This window comes from Dasypus novemcinctus, chromosome 13, assembly GCF_030445035.2.
Source record: "Dasypus novemcinctus isolate mDasNov1 chromosome 13, mDasNov1.1.hap2, whole genome shotgun sequence".
Lineage (NCBI taxonomy): Eukaryota > Metazoa > Chordata > Mammalia > Cingulata > Dasypodidae > Dasypus > Dasypus novemcinctus.
The window spans coordinates 48,016,055-48,043,750 of NC_080685.1; the positions used below are offsets into that span (position 1 = coordinate 48,016,055).

General features: G+C 38.1%; 2 protein-coding genes across 3 annotated transcripts in view; one reads left to right on the plus strand and one right to left on the minus strand.

Annotated features, from left to right (window-relative positions):
• Positions 1-13,173: 13,173 nt before the first annotated feature.
• METTL18 (methyltransferase 18, RPL3 N3(tau)-histidine) lies at positions 13,174-15,650 on the minus strand. The gene is made up of 2 exons (XM_058310102.2): positions 15,517-15,650; positions 13,174-14,518 (listed from the first exon to the last, which is right to left on the minus strand). The coding sequence occupies exon 2, from the start codon at positions 14,326-14,328 to the stop codon at positions 13,177-13,179; it is 1,152 nt and encodes a 383-aa protein (XP_058166085.1). The 5' UTR covers positions 14,329-14,518; positions 15,517-15,650; the 3' UTR covers positions 13,174-13,176.
• FIRRM (FIGNL1 interacting regulator of recombination and mitosis) overlaps positions 15,617-27,696 on the plus strand; it is a 69,988-nt gene continuing 57,908 nt past the window's right edge. Inside the window, exons 1-3 of one of the 2 annotated variants that reach the window (XM_004464153.5) lie at positions 15,617-15,919; positions 19,152-19,191; positions 20,421-20,509. In XM_004464153.5, coding sequence (XP_004464210.1) covers positions 15,809-15,919; positions 19,152-19,191; positions 20,421-20,509 — 240 coding nt within the window. In that variant the 5' untranslated portion in view covers positions 15,617-15,808. The remainder of the gene's footprint in view (positions 15,920-19,151; positions 19,192-20,420; positions 20,510-27,696) is intronic. The other variant, XM_004464154.5, reaches the window with a different exon arrangement.

Genomic DNA, 27,696 nt, shown 5'->3' on the forward strand with positions numbered 1-27,696 from the left:
AAACACTCTTTTCATTCTACTTAAAACAAGTTCAGAATCAAGTTTATCAATGTGATTTAGCCTTGAATTGTAGAGATCTAGAAGAATTTTGAGTTCTAGAACATTTTAGAACACATTAAGAGTTTGGACAAGCCTTGACCTCCCACCTCAAATTTCAATGAATAGAATGTGGTTAGTAAATTTTTATATTTATCTCCTTGACTAAATAAATTTCTCAGGATTTCACAGTGAGAAAGAGTGAAAAGGGCACGTTTGCTGTCAAGCATGTTCAGAGGCATACTGACTTTCCCTTACTGATCTAAAAGGGTTGGTTGAATGGTCCAGGACTAATATTAAATGGTCCACGACTAATGGTCCAGTCTTGACTAATTACTCTTTGGTTCCTGTTGGAGATTTCAAAGTAGGTTGAGAAAACTGCTAACGCTACATCCTTACTATATGGCTAATGGATATATATTAGGAGGTTTTCCAGAATTCTGCTGCTGCTACTGATACACACACTCTCACACACAACTCACACACACAACTGGGTGGCTCCTGGCTACTGTGTGGTGAGGATAGCCTAAGAGCCTCCAAGAGTCTTGGCTAGAGTGATGGGGACAGATTTCAGTAGCCTTCTGACTATCACTTGATACCTTTACTTTGGATTTGCAGGGGGGAAGCTCATATGGGAATATTTGTCTCTTTAGCTCTAACCCTCCAGTTCAAACATGTTCTTGAATTCACCTACTGCACAATAAGATAAGACCTTATTCCATTTCTCCAGGCTGGATGCCCCAACAGAAATCCTGTTGCAAGCCACTAAATCACTGTGAGAAAACCCATTTCTTACAACCCCCTTCCTGGACCTGGTGGGTCTCATATGGTGCTCTTGATGATCATCAGTTTATTGTCCATTGACCTATGCCTGATCAGTCTGAAAACTGTGGATATTTGTAAGACTAAGCTACAGGGCCAATAAGAGAAGCTGAGGCAGCAAGTGGGGCTGAAATACAGTCTTTGTTCTCCTTGCCCAGCTATGTTCCCTAACTTGGTGCTGAATCTGCCTGAAGGAAGGAGTTTATTTTTCTTTGTCTGGAGGTACCCCTTAGACCAGTAGCAGCATTGTTAAGGCACAGAGTTACCTGGGGGTTTCATGAGACTGAGGACACCTGATTCTACTGCAAAAGCTTATGAGATAGACTGCCAAAAGCAAGCCTTTGCATTCAGTTTTCCCATTCTATGAGTATACATCAGGGGAAAGGATAGCTATAGCGCTACCTTCATTACATGCTTGCAGATTGTAACTCTATTTGTCACTTATTCTGTTCTGTGTGGAGTAAAGTGCCATGTGTCGTTTGGTAATACTTAAGCTACCAAACTGTTTCTCATTGTTGTAATTTTTACATAGTTTCTTCCTAATTTCTTCCTAATTAACCTTCAATCTGAAAAAGCACTTCTCTTAGTCCATTTCCCTAATAGAAGATAAACCTACTTTTAAGGGTCACTTTTATTTTCTTAAGACACACATTGTCATTGTGAGAGAATATCCAGCAGTGATAAATGTAATGTGCTTTCCTCCGACCATCCTGGTTGAATGGAAGCTGCACCACTTGGATATGATAAAGGATTCCTTTATGACACAGGGCAGCTTCTCTGTTGGGCTGCAACGAAGTTATGAGGGCAATTTTAAATGTGTGCTTTTATCCAAAGTAATGCCTTAATATCAGCAAGTCCAAGGCCACCATAAACATAGATGAGAAGTTCAGGAAATTCTGCCTGAAGTGGAGATAAAGAAACAAACTCATAGTGTCAGGTAGTTTCCTTGCTATTCCTCTTTTTCCAATCGGTATTAAGCACCTGGTAAAACAAAATGGAAGTGTTAGAGATTGAATCATACCCCCTCACAGAAGACATGTTTACAAATGGGTTCAGTCTTGCGGGTGTGAACCCATTTGTAAATAGGATTGTTGAAGATGTTATAATTAGGTAAGGTGTTGCCAAACTAGGGTGACCCTTAATCCAAGACGGATGAAGTCCTTACAAGTGAAGGAAATTGGACATGCAAGTTGAAGAGAAGCCAGAGAGAGAGAGAAAGAGAGAGAGAGAGAGAGAGAGAGAGAGAGAGAGAGAGAGAGAGAGAGAGAGATTGCTAGGTGAGGGAGTTTTTGTTGTTATTTTATTTTGTTTTTTTGTTTTTGCTTTATTAGAGAAGTTGTGGGTTTATAGAAAAAAAATCATGCATAAGATACAGGGTTTACATATATCACACTTATTAACAACTTTCATTGGCATGGTACATTTGTTTCAATTGATGAAACAAATAGTACATTTTTAGAATTGTACTATTAACTCTAGTCCATAGTTTAACTTAGAGTTCACTGTTTGTATTGTACGGTTCCATGAATTTTTGTTTAATTTTTATTTTAGTAACATATATAAGACCTAAAATTTCCCCTTAACCACTTTGGAATGTATAATTCAGTGCTGTTAATTATGTTCACCATGTTATACTATCACCTCCACCATCCATTACCAAAACTTTTCCAACGTCAGAAATAGAAACTCTGTACAATTTAAGCCTTAGTTCCCTATTCCCTACCCCACCACATCCACTAGTTCTATTGGCCTATGTGTCTGTCCTTGTGCCAGTACTGGGCTGTTTTGATGGTGTTATAATAAATTTTTTAAAATATCTTTTTTATTTACTTTTAAAAGATATACAGATTACATAAAATGTTACATAAAAAATAAAGATGATTCCCCTATGCCCCACTCCCCACACCTCCCACTTTCCCCACATTAACAACTTTTTTCATTAGTGTGATGCATTCATTGCAACTGATGAACACATTTTGGAGCATTGCCACACAGCATGGATTATAGTCTTCACTGTAGTTTACACTCTCTCCCATTCCATTCTGTAGGTTATGGCAGGATACATAATGTCCTGTATCTGTCATTGCAATGTCATTCAGGACAATTCCAAACCCTGAAAATGCCCCTATATTATAGCTCTTTTTCCATGTGAGGGAGTTTTGCATCACCAGAACTCTATAGACTTTGGAAAAAGGATGGCCTTGCTTAAGGTCTGAAATATACTTACTTCACCAAGTTCAACACTAAGATTTGTAAACCTTAAAGACACAACCCCATTTTCAACAAAAGTGGTTGGGGCTTCCTATATGATTGAGTAAACAAGGTGACAAAATATTATGAGAATTCTTTGAAATTGTAACAGTTAACATTTATACACAGGAATATATGATAGGAACCATGATAAGCATTCAATATTAACTCTTATTCTTCACAAGAACTCTGTTTGAGAAATACTATTATAAACCCTGTTTTCAGATGGGAAAAATGTATTTTTTTTACTTTTATAACTTCTAAAAATTAATTTATTGAAGTATATCACTCATACATAAACATATATAAACAATAAGTGTATAATAAGTTGTGAACTTGCAAAACAAACATATATAACATCATACAGGACTCTCATAACTCACTCTACCACCAATAACTTGCATTGTTGTTAAATCTTTTTAACTAATGATTAAAGAGCATTGTCAAAATATTACTACTAACCAAAGTATTTTATCTCAACCAACTATATTATTATTATCTTTGCATCATTTATATATGAACATGCATAAACAATTAAGTGTATAGTAAAAGTTGTGAACTTAAAAAGCAAACATGCATAACATCATACAAAGGTCCCATACATCGACCCTCCAACAATACCTTATATTGTCATGAGACATTTGTTACAAATTATGAAAGAATATTGTCAAAATCCTACTACAAATGATAGTCCTTATCTTACATTTGGTGTGTTTTTCTCCCAACGCACCCTATTATTATTTTTTAAATACATTTTTTATGACAGAAGTTGTAAGTTTATAAAGCAATCAGGCACATGTACAGAATTCTCAACACCCTCCCATCAACACACCACACTGTGGTGGAACATTTGTTACAGACAAGATGATATCATATGATTGTTACCATGTCCATAGTGAACATGTAGCTCACATTTTCCATACTGCCTCATTATCAACACAGTACATCTTTTGGATAGATGCAAGAATATTATATTATTACTGCTAACCACAGTCCATAAGTTACTCCAGTTGTATTCTTCCCATGCTTCTCCACATTCTCAACACCCTGAAATAGTGATGTACATTTACTCTAGCTCACAAAGGACACTCTTGCATCTACACTGTCAACCACAATTCTCATCCACTTCTTGGTTTACTGTGCTATTCAGTTCCTAGATTATTCTCTAGCATTCTGTCACTTGGCATTTACATACCTAGACTACCATTTTCAACCACATCCCCATTTATAAACTAGCTGTTACTCACTATGTGTTACCATCCACTCTACACATTTCCACACTTTTACAGTAAAACTAATTAAAACTTCTACATACATTAAACATCAGTAGTCCATCTCAGTCCTCCTCTTATCTCCTTTAAGAATCCACCACCTACCATCAGGTCTTGAAGATATTTTCCTACAATTTCTTCTAGAAGTTTTATGGTTCTTGCTTTTATTTTTAAATTGTTGATCCATTTTGAGTTAATTTTTGGATAAGGTGTGAGATAGGGGTCCTCGTTCCTTCTTTTGGCTATGGATATCCAATTTTCACAGCACCTTTTGTTGAATGGACTGTTCTGCCCGAACTGTGTGGGTTTGACAGGCTAGTCAAAAATCATTGACCATACATGTGTCTGTTTTTGAACCATCAGTTTGATTCCATTGGTCTATGTGTCTGTCTTTATGCCAGTACTATGCTGTTTTTACCACTATAGCTCAGTAATATGATTTAAAGTCTGGAGTTGAGGGTTTGCTTTTCCTTTTTATGATGTTTTTGGCTACTTAGGACCCCTTACCCTTCCAAATAAATTTAATGATCATATTTTCCTTTTTTTTTTAACGCTGGTGGAATTTTTATCAGGATTGCATTGACTCTGTATATCAATTTGGGTAGAATTGACATATTAGTGATATTTAGTCTCCCAATCCATGAGCATGGAATGTTCTTCTAGTTATTTAGGGCTTTTAAAATTTCTTTTAACACTGAGTTGCAGTTTTCTGAATACAAGGGATTTACATTGTTGGTTAAGTTTATTCCTGACTATTTGATTTTTTATCTGTCATATTTTATTTTCACCACCCTTTTGGCACTTTTAGTTACTTTTATTGATATAATCTTCATTTCTAGACTCTCTTCCAGGCATCTCTCTCCTGTCTTTTCTTTTCAGGCTCTAGCATACCCTTTAGTATTTCCTGTAAATCTGGTCTCATTTAGAAATTCTCTCAGTTTCTATTTATCTTTGAATATTCTAATCTTACCCTCAATTTTGAAAGACAGTCTTGCTGGATATAAGATTCTTGACTGGAAGTTTTTCTCTTGTAGTATTTTAAATATATCAAACCACTGTCTTCTTGCCTCCATGGTTTCTGGTAAGAAATCAGCACTTAATCTTATTGGGTACCCCTTATATGTTATGCCTTGCTTTTTACTTGCTGTTCTCAGAATTCTCTGCCTTTGGCATTTGACATTCTGATGAGTATGTGTCTCAGAGTTGGTCTATTCAGATTTTTTCAGATGGGAGTACATTGTGCTTCTTGGACAATGATATCTATGTCCTTCAATAGGGTTGGGAAATTTTCTACCATTATTTCTTCAGATATTCCTTCTGCTCCTTTTTCCTTCTCTTCTCCTCTGGCATACCCATGAAATGCATGTTTACATGCCTTTTGTTGTCATTTAGTTCCCTGAGAACTTGTTCAATTTTTTCCATTCTTTTTTTCATCTGTTCTTTTGCATGTTCAATTTCAAGCTCACCAATCCTTTCTTCTGCCTCCTCAAATCTGCTATTATATGATTCCAATGACTTTTTAATTTCATCTATTGCACCTTTCAGAAAAATATCTGCTATTTTTCTATGTATGCTTTCAAATTCTTTTGTGCTCATCCAGTGTTCTTAATATCTTTAATCTCTTTAGTCATCTCATTGAATTTATTAAGATTTGTTTGAACATCTATGATTAGTTGCCTCAACTCCTTTATGTCATCTAGAGGCTTATCTTGCTCCTTTAACTGGCCACAGCTTCTTGTTTCTTGGTATGGATTGTGATTTTTTGTTGGTGTCTTGGCATCTGGATTACTAGAGTATTTATTCTGGGTACAATTTTTCTCTTTAGTTTAGGGCTTCCTGCCCTTTCTCCCTTGCTGGTTGTGCAGTAGGAGCCAAGGTTGTAATTGGTGCTATAAGCTGTGGAGGCTCAAGCTGCCCTCATTGTTCCAGGGACTAATGAAGCTTCTCCCAACGTTCTCCTTTGCCAGGGGTAGGGACAGAGTCACAGCCGTGTGGAATAATCCAAGTCCTGCAGGCCTAGACTGTAGTTGCCCAGAGAGACTGATGAAGCTTCATGCTCCTTTCTCCCCTGCCTAGGGTGGAGATGGAGCTGCAGGTGTGGGCAGCAATCTATGTAGTGTGGATCCAAGATGACCGCAGTTGCCCCGGTAGACTTCTGATTATCAGTCTGTGGTAGCCAAAGGTATCTAAAGTTGCCTGGGTAGGCTGGTATAGGGCCTGCCAGCCTCCTCCCTGCCAGAGGCAGGGCTGAAGCCTAGTCTAGGGCTGTGGTCTGATCTGGGTGAAAGAAACCGATTCCTACCATAAATGTGATATTTGGTCAGCCAGGCTTCCCCTCAGGCTGGGGGCAAAGTCAAAATAGTGGCCACTGGCCTCTTTCTGACTTGGGCTGGTTCTCACCCCAACTGTTCCCAGAGTTATACCTTAGCCAGCCGAGTCTACCAATCAGTAGCCAAAATCAGCAGCCAACCGTCTCCTCCTCCCCGTTTTTAGGAAATGAAGCTTCCAATTCTAGCCACAGAAGAGCTCCTGGGGAGGCTTGTGCCACCAGAGTAAGATAATCACCAGCCTCTGTGACTTGGCTGGTAATTTCCCAGAGAGGCTGGCACAGGTACATACAACTTCTTCCCTGCACTGGGGCCTAGGCTAGAGCTGCAATCTCACCTGGATAGAAAGAAGCCAGTCCCCACCAGCACTGGGATTTTCAGTCCACCCTGCTTCCCCTCATACCAGGCATGAACTTGGACAGGCTCAAACTTTAGCTGTTCTCAGGATTATATTTTAGGCTGTTGAATTTATTCATCAGTAGCTGAAGTTGGTGCCCAAGCATCTCTTCCTCCCCCATTTTGGGGAAGTGGAGCTTTCAGTTCTAGCCGTGGAACAGCTCCAGAGCTGGCTTGTGCCTCCAGTGGAGGATGGGCACTGGCCTCTGTGGCATGGAGCACTCTACTTACGAGACTTCTCTGCTGGTGGGCAGTCTCCTCCTTCCATTCCTTCAAGATTGTTGTAGGATGCTCTTCTGGACTCCTAGAGCCCCCAAACAGGTACTCCAGATAGCTCTGGGTGTTTACTAACTGCCCTGTAGGAGGAGCTGACTCTAGGAGCCCTGAGTCCACTGCCACCTTGCTGGTTGTTCCAGAAAACTGTATTTTAACCCAAGGTATTGAACTTCAAAGTCCGTCTCCTTAATATATATGCCTCCTTAAATAAAGTCAAACTATGTACATGAGAAAGCTTACTATGCAGCCTTCTCCTGGTTCTAGAGCCATAATCTGTATCTTACATCTCTTATTGCCAGTGTCTTGGATAGGTGATTGGGCTCCTCGTTACCCCTAGCTTTATCTTGAATGCCCAGAATTATCTAATCACCATGACTGGACTTCCGCTTTAACTTCTTCCGTTTTTGCTGAATGCTCTCCCTGAAGAGTGAGACTCTACTTCTCATGCACAGGCCTCCTGAATGATGACTTGACATCCCATCAGAGTAGACTTCATCTTGCAGACTGAGAGACACCTATTTGCCTCTAAGTCATAGATACTATTATATCATAGGGTCTAGCCAACACTTCCTATCTTCTTCCTTAGCAAACCCAGCTGTCAAGACTTGTTCTATTTTTCCTAGTAGATAGGTTTGGAATCATAGCTGTGGCATTCTAAATGCAAGCATCTGGCTTTTTATCTTCGTGTCCTAGATAATGTTATAATGACAGATACAGGCCATTATAAATCTCGTCATAACCTACAGAATTGTGTGGGAGAGTGTGTAAACTACAACGTAAACTTTAATCCATGCTTAGTGGCAGTGTTCCAAAATTTGTTCATCATTTGCAATGAATGTACCTCACTAATGAAGGCTGTTATTTTTTTTTAATATTTATTTATTATTATTATTTTTTAATTACATTAAAAAAAATATATGAGGTCCCATTCAACCCCACTGCCCCCGCCCCCCACTCCCCCCACAGCAACACTCTCTCCCATCATCGTGATACATCCATTGCACCTGGTAAGTTCATCTCTGAGCATCACTGCACCCCATAGTCAATGGTCCACATCATAGCCCAGACTCTCTCACGTTCCATCCAGTGGGCCCTGGGGGGATCTACAGTGTCCCGTAATTGTTCGTGAAGCACTATCCAGGACAACTCCACGTCCCGAAAATGCCTCCACATCTCATCTCTTCCTCCCGTTCCCCACACACAGCAGCCCCCATGGCTACCGTTCCCACACCCATTTCACATTTCCTCTGTGGACATTGGATTGGTTGTGTCCATTGCACACCTATGTCAAGTGAGGGCTTAGATTCCACATGGGTACTGGATGCACTCTTCCCACTTCTAGTTGTAGACACTCTAGGCTCCATGTTGTGGTGGTTGACCTTCTTCAACTCCATGTTAGCTGAGTGGAGTAAGTCCAATAAGTCAAAGTGTAGGAGCTGAAGTCTGTTGAGGCTCTGGGCCTGGGTGTCATATTATCAGTCCAGAGATTCAAATCCCCTACATATATCTTAAACTCAGCTCCAACTACAATTCCAATAAAGTAGCATGCAAGTCTTGTGAAAAGAGATCCCCTCTGAGTCCATTTCCATCACGCAGAAACACCAGCTCCAAAGAAGGGCCATCTGTCATGGCAGTGAACCCCTTCTGCCATGACCATAGAACCCGTGGGTCTCTTTATCCCTCAAAAGAACCAATACCTGGGGTTGTATCTACCTTATCTGTCTCTTAGACTCTGTTCAGTTGTACATAGGGGTATTCCTTCTGACAACCTCCAGACTCTTTTTTAGAGACTCACAGCCTTATAATCTCATTTCTCCTTTCCATTTCCCCCTTACATTAGGTCAAACCGCTTCCCGAAGTCATGTTATTATATGTAGACAGGTATATTCTGCTGTTCCACATTGAATCTTTAATTCAAGGTCATTTTCTAGTTGCTTCTTCAGCTGGTATGTGGTAGTGATCCCTCGGTGCCAGGGAGGCTCATCCCCGGGTGTCGTGTCCCACGCTGGGGGGAATGCATCACATCTACACGCTGAGTTTGGCTGTGAGAGTGGCCACATTTGAGTAACATGAAGGCTGTCAGGAGGAAACCCCCAGGCACAATGCTACTCTAGGCCTTGTTCTTATTGCAGGTGCATAGGCTCAAAAGTGTAGCCATTAGTATCAAGAGCCCACTGTTGGGCCCTCCTTCCTTCCTGGTTCTTGCCGTTGCACCTGGAGGATTGCCGCTGCTCTCCCAGGGCCCACAACAGTGACCCCCCGGCCAGGAGCCCAGTACCCCCCCAGCTGTTGTTTTTAATTGTTTCCACTATGAGTATATATAGACATTACCATATACCCTGGGCATATGCCCTGTATAACTCCCTGTCAACCATATATATCCTGTCAATAACATCCCATATCAGTATTCCTCCGCTGCCATTGTTGAACCACTCTGTGATCCAAAACTTCCTGTAAAGTGAATCCCAACATAATGTCAGCTTCAGAAGAGTCTTAGATCACCAAAATTCATATATACAATATACAGTATTTCCCCAGATCCACCATAAAACCTTTTCCCTTCCACAGCAATAATCTTTTAACTTATTCATATCATATTTCCTGAAACTGATGTACAGATTCCGAAACTATAGTTTTCAAACAAGGTAACATTTGTGCTTACTATGTGGTCCATACTTTAGGTTGTACAGTTTTCTAAATTTTTTAGTTATCCTATGTTTTGTCTTATGGTTTTCATTATTAGTCTGTCGTCCCCTATATGTTTTTGGTGTAATATTAGCTGTTTTATATTCATCCTCGTGTACTCTCACATAACTCCTCTTTTGCCCCCTTATTTACATGAAGGCTGTTATTAACGTGGGAAAATGTGGGAGGGTGGGGAACAGGGCAATGGGAAACCCCTATATTTTTTATGTGACATTTGTATAGTCTAAGTTTCTTTTTAAAAATTTTAAAAATAAAATGAAGACCTCAGTTCTGATTCTGGTTCAAGGTGAGGAATGTGATTGGGAGCAAAGTGCTTAACTTCCTTTAGCCTCAATTTCTTGATCTCTAAAACGAAGACAGTAATCAGAACCAATCAAGACTACTGTAAATATTAATGTTAGTATATTATAAAGTTCTTCTAAGCCTACAGTAAATGCCGAAAAGTGTTAGTTGTTATAATTTCTAAAATGGGAGTATGTATTGTATAAAGTTAAAGTATTCAGCAAGATGCTATACATAAAGCATGTGGTTGATAGTAGATATCCAGTAAATATCAAATTTCATTGACTTAAAGATGTAACATTATTTTAAGGACCTCAAAGAAAAAAATGCGCCAATTATATTATTGTTATAAATAGGAGGGCCAATCCCAATTTCAGAAATGCTAAAAAGCAAGTGCTTCCATTCTAGAATAAACAAAATGGTGTTTTTCTCCCCCCGTTTAAAAACTGGTAAGTACTCTATTCACCCCAGAACATGGAATTCTCTTTCCTATTTTTTTTTTTTTTTTTTTTTTTTTTTTTTTTAACTCCAGCCAAGACCCTAGGGTTTCCTGCTCCTTTGACAACTAAGGGATAATCTGAAGATTAACCTAAAGATTAAGTGCTCATTACGACTTTATACTCCATCATCGAGTCCTCTTTATTTCCTTCATCTCTGTGAATTCAACTGCTCAAATCTCAGTCTTACTTTGCAAAGTAACTGATATTAAAAAAATTGGCTCAAAGCATGAGCCAAAGTAGCAAGGAAGGGGAGGGGAGAGGATAGGATGAGGCTGAACTCTCTTTTGCCCCATTCTGGCTACACATTAAAATCCGAGCCAAACCTGGCCAGTTATTTTAAAAGGTAATTATTAAAGGAGGGTTTCTGACTCCTTGGTGAGCCCACAGCCCTGAACCCATGAGGGTGGATACAGGCAGGTCAAACCAGGGTTTCTTTGCTCCAGAGGACCGAGCTGTGCTTTTTCCTTGAAAGCCTATAGAAATGAAGCTATCCAGCATCTGGCCAAAGCCCCTGGGCTCTGCTCTACCTCTGACTCAAGTGAATGGTCCATCTTCTGCTCCCAGAGTCCTCTGCTCTCCTCCCAGCTATGAAGCAGCACATCAGCACAATGGCTCGGATCTGTCTTTTGTCACTCTGCTGGAGCTAAGCACCAGAAAATCCTCCAGGTTCCCACTGGGCTCCATGTGGGGCCTGTCTCTGTTCTTTAGCTGAGCAGGAACGGTATTTGCTTGTTAAGAGGGGGGGCTATTAAGATTTTTTTATCATTCAGACAGGTGGAGAGACGAGCATAGGTGATGTGATAGCTGAATTTGAAATAGGATACGTGGAGAGGGGAAGGTGGCAGAACCTGTAAATAACAGGCTGGGGAATGAGGGGATGGAAGGAGTTCATGCTGTCTCTCCAAATTTTCATTCCTGTGTAACTAGAGTAAAAGTGGTGCCAGCAAGAGCAATGAAAGTCTGGGGATGCAAGGGTGGAGCTTCTATTTTGGGTAGGGGTCACCAAATGTAAATTTATGTCGTAGTCAATAAACTATAGTTAACCATGTTAAAAATAAAACAAAAATATACTCCTAGTTATCTTAGGTTCAGTACTATTTGGTAATGCATATTATACATGCCCTTAGAATTAAGGGCATGGTGATCTAACTAGGCATTTCCTGCAAATACCATTACAAAAGACTGGGAAGCAATTCCCCAACATGAAGTAAGAAAAGGCAGATTTCTTGGGTACAGTTTTATATAGTCAAAGATGATAGAAGGGTCAAATAGAATAAAGGTGGAAGAGGATGTGGCTCAAAGATTGGGCTTCTGCCTACCACATAGGAGGTTCCAGGTTCAGTTTCTGATGCCTCTTGGAGAAGGTGAGCTGCTGCGACTGGCAGGCTCAGCGAGCTGATGCAACAAGATAATGCACCAAAGAGACAAAAAGAGGAAAGACAATGAGAGACATAACAAATCAGGGAGCTGAGTTCTCTCTACATGGGAGATACCAGGTTTGGTTCCCTGTGCCTCCTAAAGAGATGAGTACAGAGAGCACACAGCAAATGGACAGAGAACAGACAGTGACCTCAAACAACAGGAGTGGGGATGGGGGGAATAAATAAATAAATCTAAAAAAAAAAAAAAAAGATGGAAAACAGACAACTAGCCCACAAAATTACTTTCCAGATCTCATCAAAATGCTCAGGACATACACCAACATTCATAGTAGCAAAAGGTGGAAAACAACCCAAGTGTCTATCAACAAAAAAATGGATAAAATATGGTATATACAATAAGTGGAGTATTATTCAGTAATAGAAAGGAATGAAGTTCTGGTACATGTGACATGACTGAACCTCGAAGACATTATATAAATGAAAGAAGCCAGACACAAAAGGACAAATAAAATATGATTTCACGTATATAAAGTACTTAGAATAACCAAATTCATAGAGACATATGGTAGATTACAGGTTCCCAGGGGCTAAGGGAGGTGGTGGGAGGCAAATGGAGAGTTATTAATAGGTAAAGACTTTGTTTGGGGTGATAAAAATTTTTGGTAATGGATGGTGGTGACGGGAGTACAACACTGTGAATATAACTGATATCTCTGAATTGTACACATATAAGTAGTTAAAACAGGAAATTTTGTGTTGTGTACTACCACACTTAAAAAAAAAAAGGTCAGGGACACTTTTTTCTTCATCTCATCTAGCAGGTACAAGCTTGCTAATACAGCCAGTCTATTATTTGGATAAACAAAACTAAACAGCAGATTTCAGACAAAAATAACAGCAAAGAAATTCAATATTCCAAAGAAAGTTTTTAGTCACTCTGTTTATTTCCGTTAGGATACTCAGTAGGGTGCTTAAAAGTCATTTCAATTAGGTACCTCTTTAGTCCTTCATCAATTATATCAAGTGTTCTAATCTTGAATACATTCCTTTCTTCTACAAACTTCTGAAAGAGATGAATACCTCCACCTACACCAAAATAATGAGCTTTACTAGCCAAAAGCACCCGTCCATTTTTATCCAACAACCTAAGGAATGTTTGGTGCAAAGTACTATAATAATCTGGATTGTAAATGGTTTCTGAGGTGAGAATGAGATCATATTTTACAAAGAGTTTTTCACTGCTTAGTACAAGCTTACAAAAGTCAGACCACTCCCCAGAAAAGAAGTGACATTTGCCCAGCTCCTGTGCTAGTTTTGATTTTCTGCATCTTTTCACATCTGGTTCATTTACATCATTGCCTTCAGGTTCCAATGTGCAGTTAGCCACTACATTAGGAATGGTTACTTCATCAATCACTATACTGTTATAATCTTGAAAATGAATTTCTTTGGCTCCTCCCTTGAATACAATTATACCCAGCAACCCTGATCCACAGCCAAGATCCAACACTTTTTTCCCAACAAACTTTACTTTAGTCTTTGTGAAATAAGCCAAAAGGTCAAAAGTACATTCCCAGATTTTTAACCCTCCTTCATAAACACCTGTAATCAGATCAGAGTGAGAAGCAAAGCTTTTTGAAATTATGTTTTCTCCAGGGAAGTTCTTTTTCAGCAAGATGGTTTTCACTACAGATATGTTAATATGCTGGAGACCTGGTAAAGTTTCTAGGACTTTATTTTCTAAAACTTTCTTTAAATCTTTGGGCATAGCATGCTCTTTGGCAGCTCTCAGGCAGGGATGATTTTCACGAGGTTCCAACTTACTTGAATTGTTAGCTTCTTTGAATTCACAGTCTCTGTCTTGAGAGGGAGCTGTATTTCCCACTGACTCATATTCCCACAAGTGATCCTGAGGCAAGTCAAATTGGTCTGGTGAACATTTTTTGCCCCTCTCTTTCCCTTTTTGACTTTCCAAGGTTGATGACTCTTTTGAGGAATCCACAGTCAAAGCTTCATCTTCAAGGGGTGTTAATTCATTCTCCAGATGGTCTTCTATAGTGAAATTAAACTGAAAGGTCATCCTTGCATTAAATACACATACTCCTTAAATTCAAAGGAAGATCATTCAATTTCTGGATGGAATTTGAGGACACACAGACAAACCTGCCTCAATTATTCAATTGGTTTTAGCTGCTTATATTCAGTTACAAATAATTAGAGATGTTTCCAAATGACCTTTTGGAAGTCTTTGCGGTTTTTTCAATTTAGTTCTAGAGTAAAAAAAGAAAATGATTAGTAAAACAAAATGACACATTTCACTACAAGTACTATTAAATACCTCTCCTCCCTCCACCATATCCCCACTTGGCAAAATAGCTGCTTTTTCTAAAAAAAAAAAAAAAAAAAAGGAGAGACTGTGATTTGGGGAAAAACACACAAAAAACTTTAAGGGTTCAGAGGTTAAAAAAAAGAGAATAAACTATAAAAACAAACAGCAGGAGTGGGTGAAGCTCAGTGGTTTGAATGCCTGCTTCCCATGTATGAGGTCCCGGGTTCAAACCCTGGTATAAACAGAAGCAGCAGCAACAACAGAAAGATAAAATCCAAGATTTTCAGACAGGAAATAAACCTAGCTACGTGGCGTTTTTCACCTGTCTTGACCATGCTCAAACATACTTACTCTTTACATTGCCAGAATTTCCTCACGTTAGTCTGTTACTGTCTCAAATATCAGGAATTTAAGATTTTATTTTGGTGAGCATCTCTTTAAAAACATGCACAGGTGTGCTCTGGTGATGACTTAATTCCAAACACTTAGTCAAGATTAGCAGCTCTAAGGGGTATGGCAATGGGGAACTTTTTGTAGTAATAACTGAAGATTAGTTTGGTGGCAAACCAGACGTGAAGTAAAGGTACTGAACTAACACTTCGTAGAGGCCAGCTTAAAGTAGAAGCAACTTTCTTGAGAATCTTCTCCATATCTGCACTGTGCTAGACACAATATATACCATCTGCTTCAATTTTCACAATAAAACTGTGATCTTTATTTCCATTACACAAGATGTAGAAGGTAGGGTCACACAGTTAAATGGGTAGGACATGCCTTGTTTCGACCTTTTTGAGGGACTTGAAGAAGTCACTTCCTGCTCCAGGTCCCAGGAAATTCAAAACCGTTCCTGCGTGACTGAGGGCAACAAACGTGGAAGCCTCCGGCCCTAAACTCTCCAAAGCGCCCGATCTATAAAACACTGTAAACTGCGAACCAGACCTGAGGTTGTTTGGTGCCGGACGAGTCCTCGGATCACAGCGGTGAGAAACCCCACGCCACGCGTGACCCTTCCGTATGAAAGCGCGCACCAGCGAGCTGAATCTTCCGCCGGCCAGACAAGCCCGGGTACCGACCCCAGCCGGAGAATGTCCGGGCTCGCTAAGGAACCCTGCTTGCTTCCTCTCTATGGTTTGCGTGGTGGTAGAGAGTTCGCAAGGCCTGCTGGGACGGTGGGAGTTTCCGGCCTTGGCTGTGGCGGGACGGGTTTGAAGCCGCGTTCCTTAGCTAAAGGATGTCTCAGGGTCGCGCGGCCCGGGCAAATGCAGTTCCCCTGGAAGAATTAAGTAGCTGGCCCGAGGAGCTATGTCGCCAAGAGGTGTCGTCCGTCCTTCCCCGGCTCCTTATATCCTTGGTTGCCACGTTCGGCTAGAGGGTTTGGGAAAGAAGTGCCTTTACATCTTTCCCTAGGCCGGGCGGTATTCTTGCGGTCTGCGTCCTCTCTCCGCGTAGGTCATTGGGATGAACAAGTGAGGGCATGAAGGTGAACGAAACCGTGGGTGCTGAGATGGGGATCATGCATGCCTGGCTTTGGCACTGGAGGAGGCTCGCCAGGGTGTTCTGATTTAAGGTTTTGACAGTGGATATGGTTCTTTCTTCCATTCCTCTGTGTGTTTGAGGTCTTCTGTACATATTACGTTCAGTTAAGTGTAAACACATGCGTAGGAGGAGGAGGAAAGGCCTTAAACCTGAGTTGTAAGGCCAGTTCTCGCTATTAATAGCTGGATGAGATAGAGCCAGAGAGATGCAGAGCTTTTATCATCTCTAAAATGGGTGATTAATATAAATAATAATTTCCTTAGTGTTGTGAGAATTAAAGTATGTAGTTTTAACATAGTACCAAACCCGTAAAAGATGTTCAAAAACAAAAATGTTCTTTTTCTCTCCCTGAGTTCTTTTTACGGCAGTTAGGAGTTGCTTCCTTTTGTTGGCTTTCATCTGCTGCTGAATTTGAATTAATACCTCCAATGTCTAGGTGCAGACTTTTCTTTAGTAGTCTCAGACGTTTGTGGTCCTAAATGTACCTGGAGTTTAAGCTCTTTTCATATTAAAAGGTAATTTTTAAAGAACACTTGTTTGAATTCACATTGAACATAAAATTTATGATCAAAAGGAAAAAATGACTTTCATTTGAGAGCATCTCACCAATGCACAAATAACTTTTTACAACTACGCCCAAATATTACTAAATATTTCTGTCATGTAGAAATTATTCATCTAGGCATTAGCAAAATTTCTTTAGGTATCAGAACCCTTTTTTGTCATTGTGCAGATAAAAAAGTAAGAAAGAAATCATTGCTTTCCTCAAAGAGTTTGGACTTGGGAAACAGCCACTGTTATACTCAAAAACATTTATTCGGTGCGTAATATATACCAGGCTCTGTGCTAGGCTTTGGGGGAGTAAAGATAAGGAAAATGGTTCCTCTTTCTCCCCTTAAGATTGTAGAGGACTTGAGTAAATTGAAATGCAACATTCTCAGCTAGCTGTGCATCTCTAACATACTCAACCTAAATCTCTTCATCCCCAGTTTTCTTTATCTTAGTAAATGGTTTCACAAGCTAAAACCTTGAGTCCTCTATATTTCATCCGTAGTTCACCCATAGAACATAGCAAGTTCTATGCTAATTCCAAACTTATCATGAATCCATTTCTCTCCATCTCCAAAGCTATCACACTATTCTAGACCCTCATCAATGCTCACCTAGCCTATTGTTTTTTTTTAAAGATTTATTTATTATTTCCCTCTCTCCCCTTCCCCCTCCCCCAGTTGTCTGTCCTCTATGTCCATTTGCTGCATGTTCTTATTTGTCTACTTCTTTTGTTGTCAGCGGCACGGGAATCTGTGTTTCTTTTTGTTGCGTCATTTTGTTATGTCAGCTCTCCATGTGTGTGGCGCTATTTCTGGGCAGGCTGCACTTCCTTTCGTGATGGGGAGCTCTCCTTATGGGGCGCACTCCTTGTGCATGGGGCTCCCCTAAGCGGGGGACACCCCTGCGTGGCAGGGCACTCTGTGCGCATCAGCACTGCGCGTGGGCCAGCTGCACACGGGTCAAGGAGGCCCGGGGTTTGAACCACGGACCTCCCATGTGGTAGACGGACGCCCTAACCACTGGGCCAAGTCCACTTCCCTAGCCTATTGTTAATAGTCTCCTTCCCCTCAATGGCTTATCAAATTTGGAATAAAATCTAAACTTTCCTTCAAGTCTCCCAATGATCTAACGCTTGACGTTCTGTAATACCTAGCTGCTATGTTCTAGCCACAAATAAACCAAGCTCACCTCCATTAGAATCTTTTTGTTTGCTAATCCCTCAGCCTGGTTTGCTCTTTGCTCTTCTATCCTTTTGTACGTCTCCTATTATTCAGCTCAGATGTCATCTCATTAGAGGGGCCTTTCCAGAGCCCTCAGGTAGTTCTCCCAAACTCAGTCTGTCACACTCTCATCACAAAAGTGTCCTGTTCTAAATAGCACTTTATCACTAACTGAAGTAATCTTGTTGACTTGTTTTTTATTCCATTTTGGCTCACTATACTGTAAAGTCCATCAAGTCAAGAACTTTGTTTTGTTCGCTGCATTGTCCCCAGCACCAGGAATCGTGCCTGGCACATAGTAACCACTCAGTAAATGGTAAAATACTTCATTTGAAAAATGCTTAGAAGTCTTATTAGAACTTTTTTTTTTTCAGATTATGGTAGTATCTTATTTTCAGCAAATGAGAGAAAAGTTTGCAATAAATTCGCAATCCTAACACATAACATATTCATGTTTGTATTCTTCGTATTATTTTCTAGTCTTTACTCTCCTATCTACTTAATTGTAGCTTTTGTTTAATCTTGGAAGTAGTTAGAGCTTTTTTGAACTTTACTGAAGTTTTTCCTTAAGGAAAATTCTGTCCTACTGAACTCAAATGAGTTAATTAATGACTATCTCATTTTGATTGCTGCTGTAAAAATATTTATGAAAAGTAAAATTTCAGAAAGGGAATTCTTACATTAGTGCGGTGGGTTATTTGTTGATATTCTTTAATAATTGTTATGTTTTTATAGTAAAACGTTTCTAACAATTGTTCTTGATGGTATACAAATGATAGTTTATAAAATGATTGGTGTTAACTTTTGTATTGAACATGAGGATTTATTGCCACATATTTATAAGCTCATGCTACAAACGGAAAAGTTTCTGTCTGATAAGGTTGGTAATTTATGTCTACAGGTAACATGAAAAGAGTAAGTAATGGGTGATTTAAGACAGGTACAGGGGGCAAAATTTCTTTCCTGTAAAATAATCCACAGATTATTTTAGTATAGCTTCTCACCTGTCAAAAATATTCATTGGTAGCTGTGGTTTGAAAAGGCATGCTTATCCCTGAGCAATTTTGAAAATGTTTTCTCTTGTATTTTCATAATATTGTTAACCTAATTAACATTAGGTTTTTAAAAATAGAGATAAGCCAATAATTTAAGTCTAATCTCAGTCTCTTACAGATCATTGATTAAATCCAATGAAGGGTCTTTTTGTGATTTTATTCTCATTAGTGGGTATCTTATTACAATACTAGTCTTCCTTAATTATTTTACTCTATGTATCAACATTGTGACAGTTGGATCGAGCATATTCGTAAGTACAATTATCTTAATTGTATGATTTACTTCGATGTCATTTAGGTCTGAGTCCCTCATGTCTCAATGGATATGACTTTAAATGTTTGTATTCCTTTCTAATTTAATCATTTCTGGTTATAGTGCAGCCTCTGTAATTTTCATTGAACTTAAAATGAGCACATTTCCTCGAATTACACTACTTAAAAAAAGTTTTAATTCCATTTTGTGTAGACTGCGAGAGTGTTCTGTTTGATGATGTATGTATAAGCACATTGTGGATTTTAAATATTGTTAAACTGATTAAACGTATATAAGACATAATTTGCAGTCTATTTAATAACCTTCATCTTTTAACATGTTTAGTCTTATTACAAATGAAAATAATTTCTAAGTTAAAAAAGCTGATTTTTCAAGTGGTGACAAATTTTTAATCTGGAAAAAGTTGACTTTCTTGTCTTTAGCTGTTTTCATTAGTGTTACTTAATATGACTTACTCATTTAGGCAGGAGAGACTAAAGACTGTAGACTGCTCATATTACTCATATATTTAGAGTTTTTTTATTGTTGACATTTCACTTGGCTGTGGAATATATTATTTTAATTTCGATTCTATGTTGCGTGTTGGTGTATAATTTTTTTTGAAATAACAAATTGTTTTTTGTCCTGAGAATAAGAATTATACATGTTCATTGTAGAAATTTTGGACATGGAGAAAAGCACAAAAGATTTTTAAAAATTCCACTAATCAGAAAGGGTTGTGTTAACATTTTGATATAGAACATTCTCATCTCATTTTTATGCATTTCAGTCATCCTATGTGTAATCTTTATATGTACATGTTTATGTATTTTAAAATTGGGATCATACTATTTTGAAAACTTTTAAATTTAATCTTAAAGTATTGTGAACATTTTTTCCCATTTTTTAATATAATCTCTAATATTTTGATGATAATAGAATATCCTGTTCGAGAGATGTCCTACATCTGTTTAACAGGTTCCCAATTGTGAAACTTAGAAGTGTGTGCTTGCTTTTTGGGAGAGAGGCTGTTATTTCAGATTCTTAATAGTTTTCCTTCATAGAGTATAACATTTTGAAACTGAAAAAAGCTTTACATCAAGAGCATGTATGTATTCTTTCCTATTTTTTTTAATATATGTGTATTCTTGCATTTGATAACAATGACCTCTCTTGGCTGGGATTACTTATTATTTTCAGAAATTATGTTAAAATTTTGCTTTATAGGAATTCTAAAAATTATTGTAGAAATGTTTCTGCCTCATATGGACCACCTGACACTGGAACAGACTTTCTTTTCTAAAGTACTACCAAAGGTATAGTAGTATTATTTTAATCAAGTTACATGTCTTAAAGGTTTTTAAAATTAGTTTCAGGTTTAAATTATTCTTAAATGTGGCTCTGCTTTTTGAATGTATCAAACATATTGTTAAATAAAAATAACAAAGTAGTAAAAGATAGGTCTTATGTGAGAATATGATAGTGTTAGGGTGATGATTAGGTAATTAAAAACATGTATGTTCAGATTGTGCAGATCCTTAATAATTGAATTTAAATTATTTGTAGCTAATTTTAAATAGTCTTGTGTTTAAAGCTATTCGGTGAAAATTTGAAATGGGTGGTGAAGTTAGCTAAGTCCATTCATTTGATTTTCTCATTATATTATTAATAATTGCTAACTTTGGAAAAATGAAGCCAAATTTTATTAATGAAATCTTAGAATAAAAAAGACTGGAATATGGGCAAAATCAAGTAACCAAGAGAAAATATTCAATTCATAAACCTTATTATACTACTATTTAGAACTATAGTATACTTTTTCTTTGAAGAGTACAGTCATGCATTTTTTTTTTAATTGAAAGAACTAAAGGTGCTTTGGTGCCAAAATGAAAAAAGTTTGTGATAGCTTATCTCTTGTTGGAATAGATTTCCATGTTTAGCTTTTAAACAAATAATTATCATAATTCCTTTTACTCATAGCCACTTGATTATGCTGAACCATTTGTTAGAATTTGTTCTTGGCTGCCAGGAAAAGGTCCAGATGTCATATTGATAAAAACAGGGAAAAAATAACCTCTTTAACTACATTGAATTGTTCGCTGTGTTGTTATTTTTGCAGTTTAAGCCATTTAATTTATGTAGAAAGGTCTGAGTATTAACATCCTAGTGTGCTAACTTTTCACACTTAAAAACTTAGTTCTGGTGGAGCAGGTGTTTATTGGTTGACCATGCACTTCACATGTACAAGGTCCTGGGTTCAATCCTCCATACCTCCTAAAAAACAAAAAACAAAATGAAAAAAATCTTAGTTCTGAGGCCACATAATGTACCTCTATCCCAGGAAGGTATCTTGGTCAAAAAGGAGAATTGGTTAGAATATAATAAGTAAATAGGTGATTCAATTTCTGCCTGGGGCTTTATATTTTTAAGAGATTGGGTTGTGTGAATACTTATATCTATATTTATGCTTTTTTTATTTTCAGGAGGTTCCAGGGATTGAACCCAGGAACTCGTATATGGGAAGCAAGTGCTTAACCACTGAAGTACACCCATTCCCCTTATCTGTATTTACTTTTTAGATATGTGCTGCTGAAGCGAGCACTGTATTTACTTTTTTAGGTGCTGTTGTTAAGGTAGACAATATACCACGGGTGTTACAAATGCAAAATGCAATCATCCTGTTGTATTTTGTTTCTTCAAAGATCTCTTTCCTTTTTTTTTTTTTAACCTTTATTTTGTGCATTTAGTAACTGAAAATATAAACAATAATTTAAAAATAAAAAATATAGTTAGATAAAAACATTTCTCAATGAAATGTACTGGTGGATACATATAAATTTTTATTTTTTGAATCATGCAATTTGTTACACAATTTATTTGGTTCATAGTAATGGAACCATACAGTATTTGTCCTTCTGTGCCTGGCTGGCTTTGCTCAACATAATGACCTTCAGGTTCATCCATGTTGTCATATGCTTTATAACTTCATTTCTTCTTACAGCTCTATAATAGTCCATCGTGTGAATATACCACAGTTTGTTTATCCATTCATTGGTTGATGGATACTTAGGTTGTTTTCAGCTTTTGCAAACATGAGTAATGCTGCTATGAACATAGGTGTGCAGATGTCTTTTTGTGCCACTGCTCTCAGTTCTCTGGATATATACCCAGTAGTGGTATTATGGGGTCACATGGCAAGTAAGTATATATTCAGCTTCTTAAGGAACTGCCAAACAGTCCCCCACAGTTGGTATACCATTCTGCCTTCCCACCAATAGTGAGTAAGTGTTCATAACTCTCCACATCCTCTCCAGCACTTGTAGTTGTCTTTTTAATAGTGGCCATTCTGATAGGTGTGAAATGATATCTCATTATAGTTTAGATTTGCATTCCTTAATCATTAGTGTTGTTCATCATTTCTTCATGTGTTTTTTGCCATTTATATTTCTTCTTTGGACAAATGTTTATTTAAGTGTTTTGCCTATTTTTTAATGTAATTTCCAAATATTTTCTCTTATCGGGTTGGCTGGCTTTTAATTCTTCTGACAAAGTCTTGTGAGGTACAAACGTGTTTAATTTTGAGGCAGTCTCATTTATCTATGTTTTCTTTTGTTACCTGTGCTTTGGGTGCAAGATCCAAGAAACTGCCACTTAATACAAATCTTGAAGATGTTTCCCTACATTTCTTCTAGGAGTTTTATGGTCCTGGATTTTATATTTAGGTCTTTGATGCATTTGGAGTTCATTCTTGTATAGGGAATGAGATAAGGGTCTTCTTTCAATCTTTTGGTTACAGATATCCAGTTCTCCCAGCAACATTTGTTGAAGAGGCAGTTTTATCCTGTTAACATGGACTTGGTAGGCTTGTCAAAAACCAATTGACCATATAGGTGAGGCTTTATGTCTGGGTTCTCAATCTTTTCCACTGATCGATGTGTCTCTCTTTATGCCAGTACATGCTGTTTTGACAACCTTAGCTTTGTAATATGCACAGGGTCATACAGTGAACTTCATCCCATGTCGCTCTTCTTTTTTAAAATGCTTTTGGCTATTCAGGTGCACTTTGCTTTCCAAATGAATTTGGGAATTGCCTTTTCTAATTCTGTAAAGTAGACTGTTGGGAATTTTGATTGGTGTTGCATTGAATCTATAGATCAGTTTGGGTTGGATTGACATCTTCATGATATTTAGTCTTCCAATTGATGAACATGGAATATTTTTCCATTTGTTTAGGTCTTCACTGATTTTTTTTAGCATTGTTTTGTAGTTTTCTGCATATAGATTCTATACTTCTTTGGTTAAATTAATTCCTAGGTATTTGAGTCTTTTGTTGCTATCATAAATGGAATTTTCCTTGTATTTCCTCCTCAGATTGTTCAGTACTAGTGTACAAAACATTACTGATTTTTGCATGTTGATCTTGTATCCTGCCACTTTGTTGAACTCATTTATTTGCTCACGGAGCTTTGTCGTGGATATCTCAGCATTTTCTAAATATATGATCATGTCATCCACAAGTAGGATTTCATCTTCTTTTCCAATTGGATGCCTTTAATTTTTTTTTTCCTTGTCTAATTGCCCTAGCTAGAAGTTCTAGCACAATGTTGAATGACAATGGTGACAGTGAGCATCCTTGTGTTGTTCCCGATCTTAGAGGGAAGGCTTTCAGCCTTTCCCCATTGGGTACGATGTTCACTGTGGGTTTCTCATATATGCCTTTTATCATATTGAGGAATTTACCTTCTATTCCTATCTTTTGAAGTGTTTTTATCAAAAAAGGGTGCTGAATATTGTTGAATGCCTTTTCTGTGTGAACTGAGATAATTGTGTTTTTTTCCCTTTAATTTGTTAATGTGGTGTATTTCATTGATTTTCTTACATTGAACTAGCTTACACACCAGGAATAAATTCCACTTGGTGTGATGTATATGTCTTTTGATATGCTGCTGTATTCAATTTGCAAGGACTTTGTTGAGAATTTTTGCATCTGTGTTCATTAGAGAAAGTGGTCTGTGATTTTCTTTTCTTGTACTATCATTATCTGGCTTTGGTATTAGGGTGATGTTAGCTTCATAAAATGTGTTGGGTAATTTTCCCTCCTCTTCAGTTTTATGGAGGAGTTTAAATGATATTGTTAATTCTTTTTGAAATGCTTGGTAGAATTCACCTGTGAAGCCATCTGGTCCTAGACTTTTCTTTGCTGGGAGGTTTTTGATGATGAATTTAATCTGTATAAAGGGGATTGGTTTAAGTTCTTGTATTTCTTGTAACATCAGTGTCCATTGTTTGTGCATTTCTAGGAATTTGTCTGTTTCATCTAGGCTGTCTAGTTTGTTGGCATACAGTTTCTCCTAATATCCTCTTATGATCCTTTTTATTTCTGTGGGGTCAGTTGTAACTTCTTCCCTTTCATTTCTGATTGTGTTTATTTGCATCTTCTCTCCTTTTTTTCTTTGGTAGTCTAACTAGGGGTTTGTCAGTTTCATTGATCCTAAAGAATCAGCTTTTGGTTTTGTTGATTTTCTTTATTGTTTTGTTGTTGTTGTTAACACTTTCATTTATTTCTGCTCTCATCTTTACTATTTCTTTCCTTCGGCTTGCTTTGGGAGAGGTTTGCTTTTCTTTTTCTACTTTCTCTAGTTCAGTTACATCTTTGATTTTAGCTCTTTCTTCTTTTTTAATTTAGGCATTTAGGGCTATAAATTTCCTTCGCAGGACTGCCTTTGATGAATCCCATACGTTTTGATAAGTTGTGTTCTTGTTTTCATTTGTCTCAATGTATTTACTGATTTCACTTGCAATTCTTCTTTGACTCACTGATTATTTAGGAGTGTGGTGTTTAGCCTCCACACATTAGCAAAATTATTTTTTCCTACTGTTTATTTCAAGTGTGATTCTATTATGATCTGAAAAGGTGCATTGTATAATTTCAGTCTTTTTGTATTTATTGAGAGCTGCACTGAGCTCTAACATGTGTTCTACCCTGGAAAAAGATCCACGGGCACTTGAGAAGAATATATATAACCTGCTGAGTTTCAATGCAACATTCTGTATATGTCTGTTAGGTCTAACTCCTTTATCATATTGTTCAAGTTCTCTGTTTCCTTGTTGATCTTCTGTCTAGTTCTATCTGATTATTTGAGTGGAGTGTTGAAGTCTCCAGTGATTATTGTAGAGATGTCTCTTTCTCACTTCAGTTTTCCCAGAGTTTGTCTCGTGTATTTTGGGGCACCCTGGTTAGGTGTTCAGATATTTATGACTTTTATATCTTCCTGGTAGATTTTTCCTTTTATTAACATATAATGGCCTTCTATACCTCTTATAACTTTTTTGCATTTAACATCTGTTTTGTCCGTTATTAGTATAGCTACCCCTGGTCTTTTTTTGGCTACTATTTGTGTGGAGTATCTTTTTCCAGCCTTTCACTTTCAGCTGGTTTGTAATCCTGGGTATAAGGTGAGTTTCCTTTAAGCAGCATATGGATGACTCATGTTTTTTCATCCATTCTGTCAGTCTTTATCTTTTGATTGGGGAGTTTAATCCAGTCACATTCAATGATAATGCATTATTTACCTACATCATTTTCTTCTTTGGTTTTCATACGTCATATCTTATTTGTGTCTTTTACTACTCTTTTATGATCGTATCAGCTATTCTTTTCTTCTATACTCTCCTGCAAGCCTGTTTCTCATGTCTTTATCTTTCAGGCTCTAAGGCTTCCTTTAATATTTTCTGCAAAGGTGTATTCTTTTTGCTAACTCTCTTAGTTTCTATTTGTTTGTGAATATTTTATACTCACCTTCATATCTGAAGGACAGCTTTTGCTGATAAAGAATTCTCAGCTGGCAATTTTTCTCTCAGTATCTTAATTGTATCATACCACTGTCTTCTAACCTCCATGGTTTCTGATGAGAAATCCATGCTTAGTCTTACTGGGCCCTTGTATGTGATGCTTTGCTTTTCCCTTGCTGCTTTCCGAATTTTCCCTTTATCTTTGACATCTGACCTTCTGAGTAGTATGTGTCTTAGAGTAGGTCTGTTCAGATTTATTCTGATTGGGGTATGGTGCACTTCTTGGACATGTAAATTTAGTTCTTTCATGAGAATTGGGGAATTTTCTGCCCCTTTTCCTTTCTCTTCTCCTTCTGGAACTTCCATGGTATGTATGTTGTTCTGTTCCATGTTGTCATTCAACTTTCTGAGCCCCTACTCAATTTTTTCCATTCTTTCTCTCTCTTCTTTTCTCTCTTCAATTTTAACTGTTCTGTTTCCTGTATCACTTATTCTTCTCTTATTTGGAGTGTGCTGTTGTATGCCTCTAATGTGTTCTTGATCTCCCCTATTGTGTCTTTCATTCCCATGACTCCTGTTATTTTTCTCTTCAGGATTTCAGATTTTTCTTTGTGCTCATTCAGTGTCTTCTTGATGTTGTTTATCTCTTTAGCCATATTGTCGTTCAACTCATTAATCTGATTTTCAAGTTTGTGCGCATCTTGCTAATTCTCTCAAATCCTGCGTCTGTTCTGGGGCTTTGATATATTTCTTTTCTTGGGCCATGTCTTCCATTTTCTTGGTATGGCTCATAAATTTTTGTTGATGTCTAGACATCTGGTTAGGATGTAGTTTACTCAGATTTCTTTCTCTTTTGTAGGGATTTAGTGGCAGGAGGCTGTGTGTTACCACTGCTCTTTGATTCTTGGCTCCACCTGGATCATTATGGTTATCCCTGCTAGTTGTCCAAAACTGGGCTGTGAACCCAGTAATTGGTTGCTGACCAACTTCCTAGGGCATTGGGGAGGGAGGCTGTAAAGGCTGGAAAAAGCCTCTTTCTTATGTTTAATTTTCTCAGATGGCGCTCTTTGGCAGCCCTCTCAGTTCAGTACCTGGTTGGAGTGTGTGTTGCAACACAGACTGGATCAGTGTGATAGAGCTTCCTGCCTGAAGGTTAATAGCCTTGTAATTCCAACTTTCTCATAGGTAGTTTAGACAGTTCCCCAGTTTTCATTGGCAGTTGCCTCCCTTTTCGAGGGTAGGAAGTATTTACACTCTCCTCTGCTTCCTCAACAATCAGTCCTGGTTAGTAGAGAAGGAGATTAGGAGGTCATATGTCTTTAGTCCCTTGGTGGCTCTGGAGGCAAACAGTGGCATGGCCTGACACAGCCTGGAAGGTCTGGGACACTGCAGACCAAATTTGTGAGTCAAAAACTGAGTCAGCTTTAGGCTGTGTCCTCCTCTGTCCCCTTTCATGGGGTGTTGGATCCTTGGAGACCCCTATGTCTGTAGCCACAGGCCTAGAGCCCTGATTATTCTAAAGGGTCTTTAGTGTGGGGGAGGGTGCTGGCAGCAGTAGCTGCTGGTTTCACCTCACAGTTTTGTGGTTGTGATTCCCTTCCTTTGTCCTTCTCTCCTCTGGGTGGTGTCCAGCCTTCATCTGGTGTCCTAAATCCTAGATGATTTTTTTCCCAGGCTGTTGCAGCCTGTCCTCTAGCTATTTTTCTGTTTC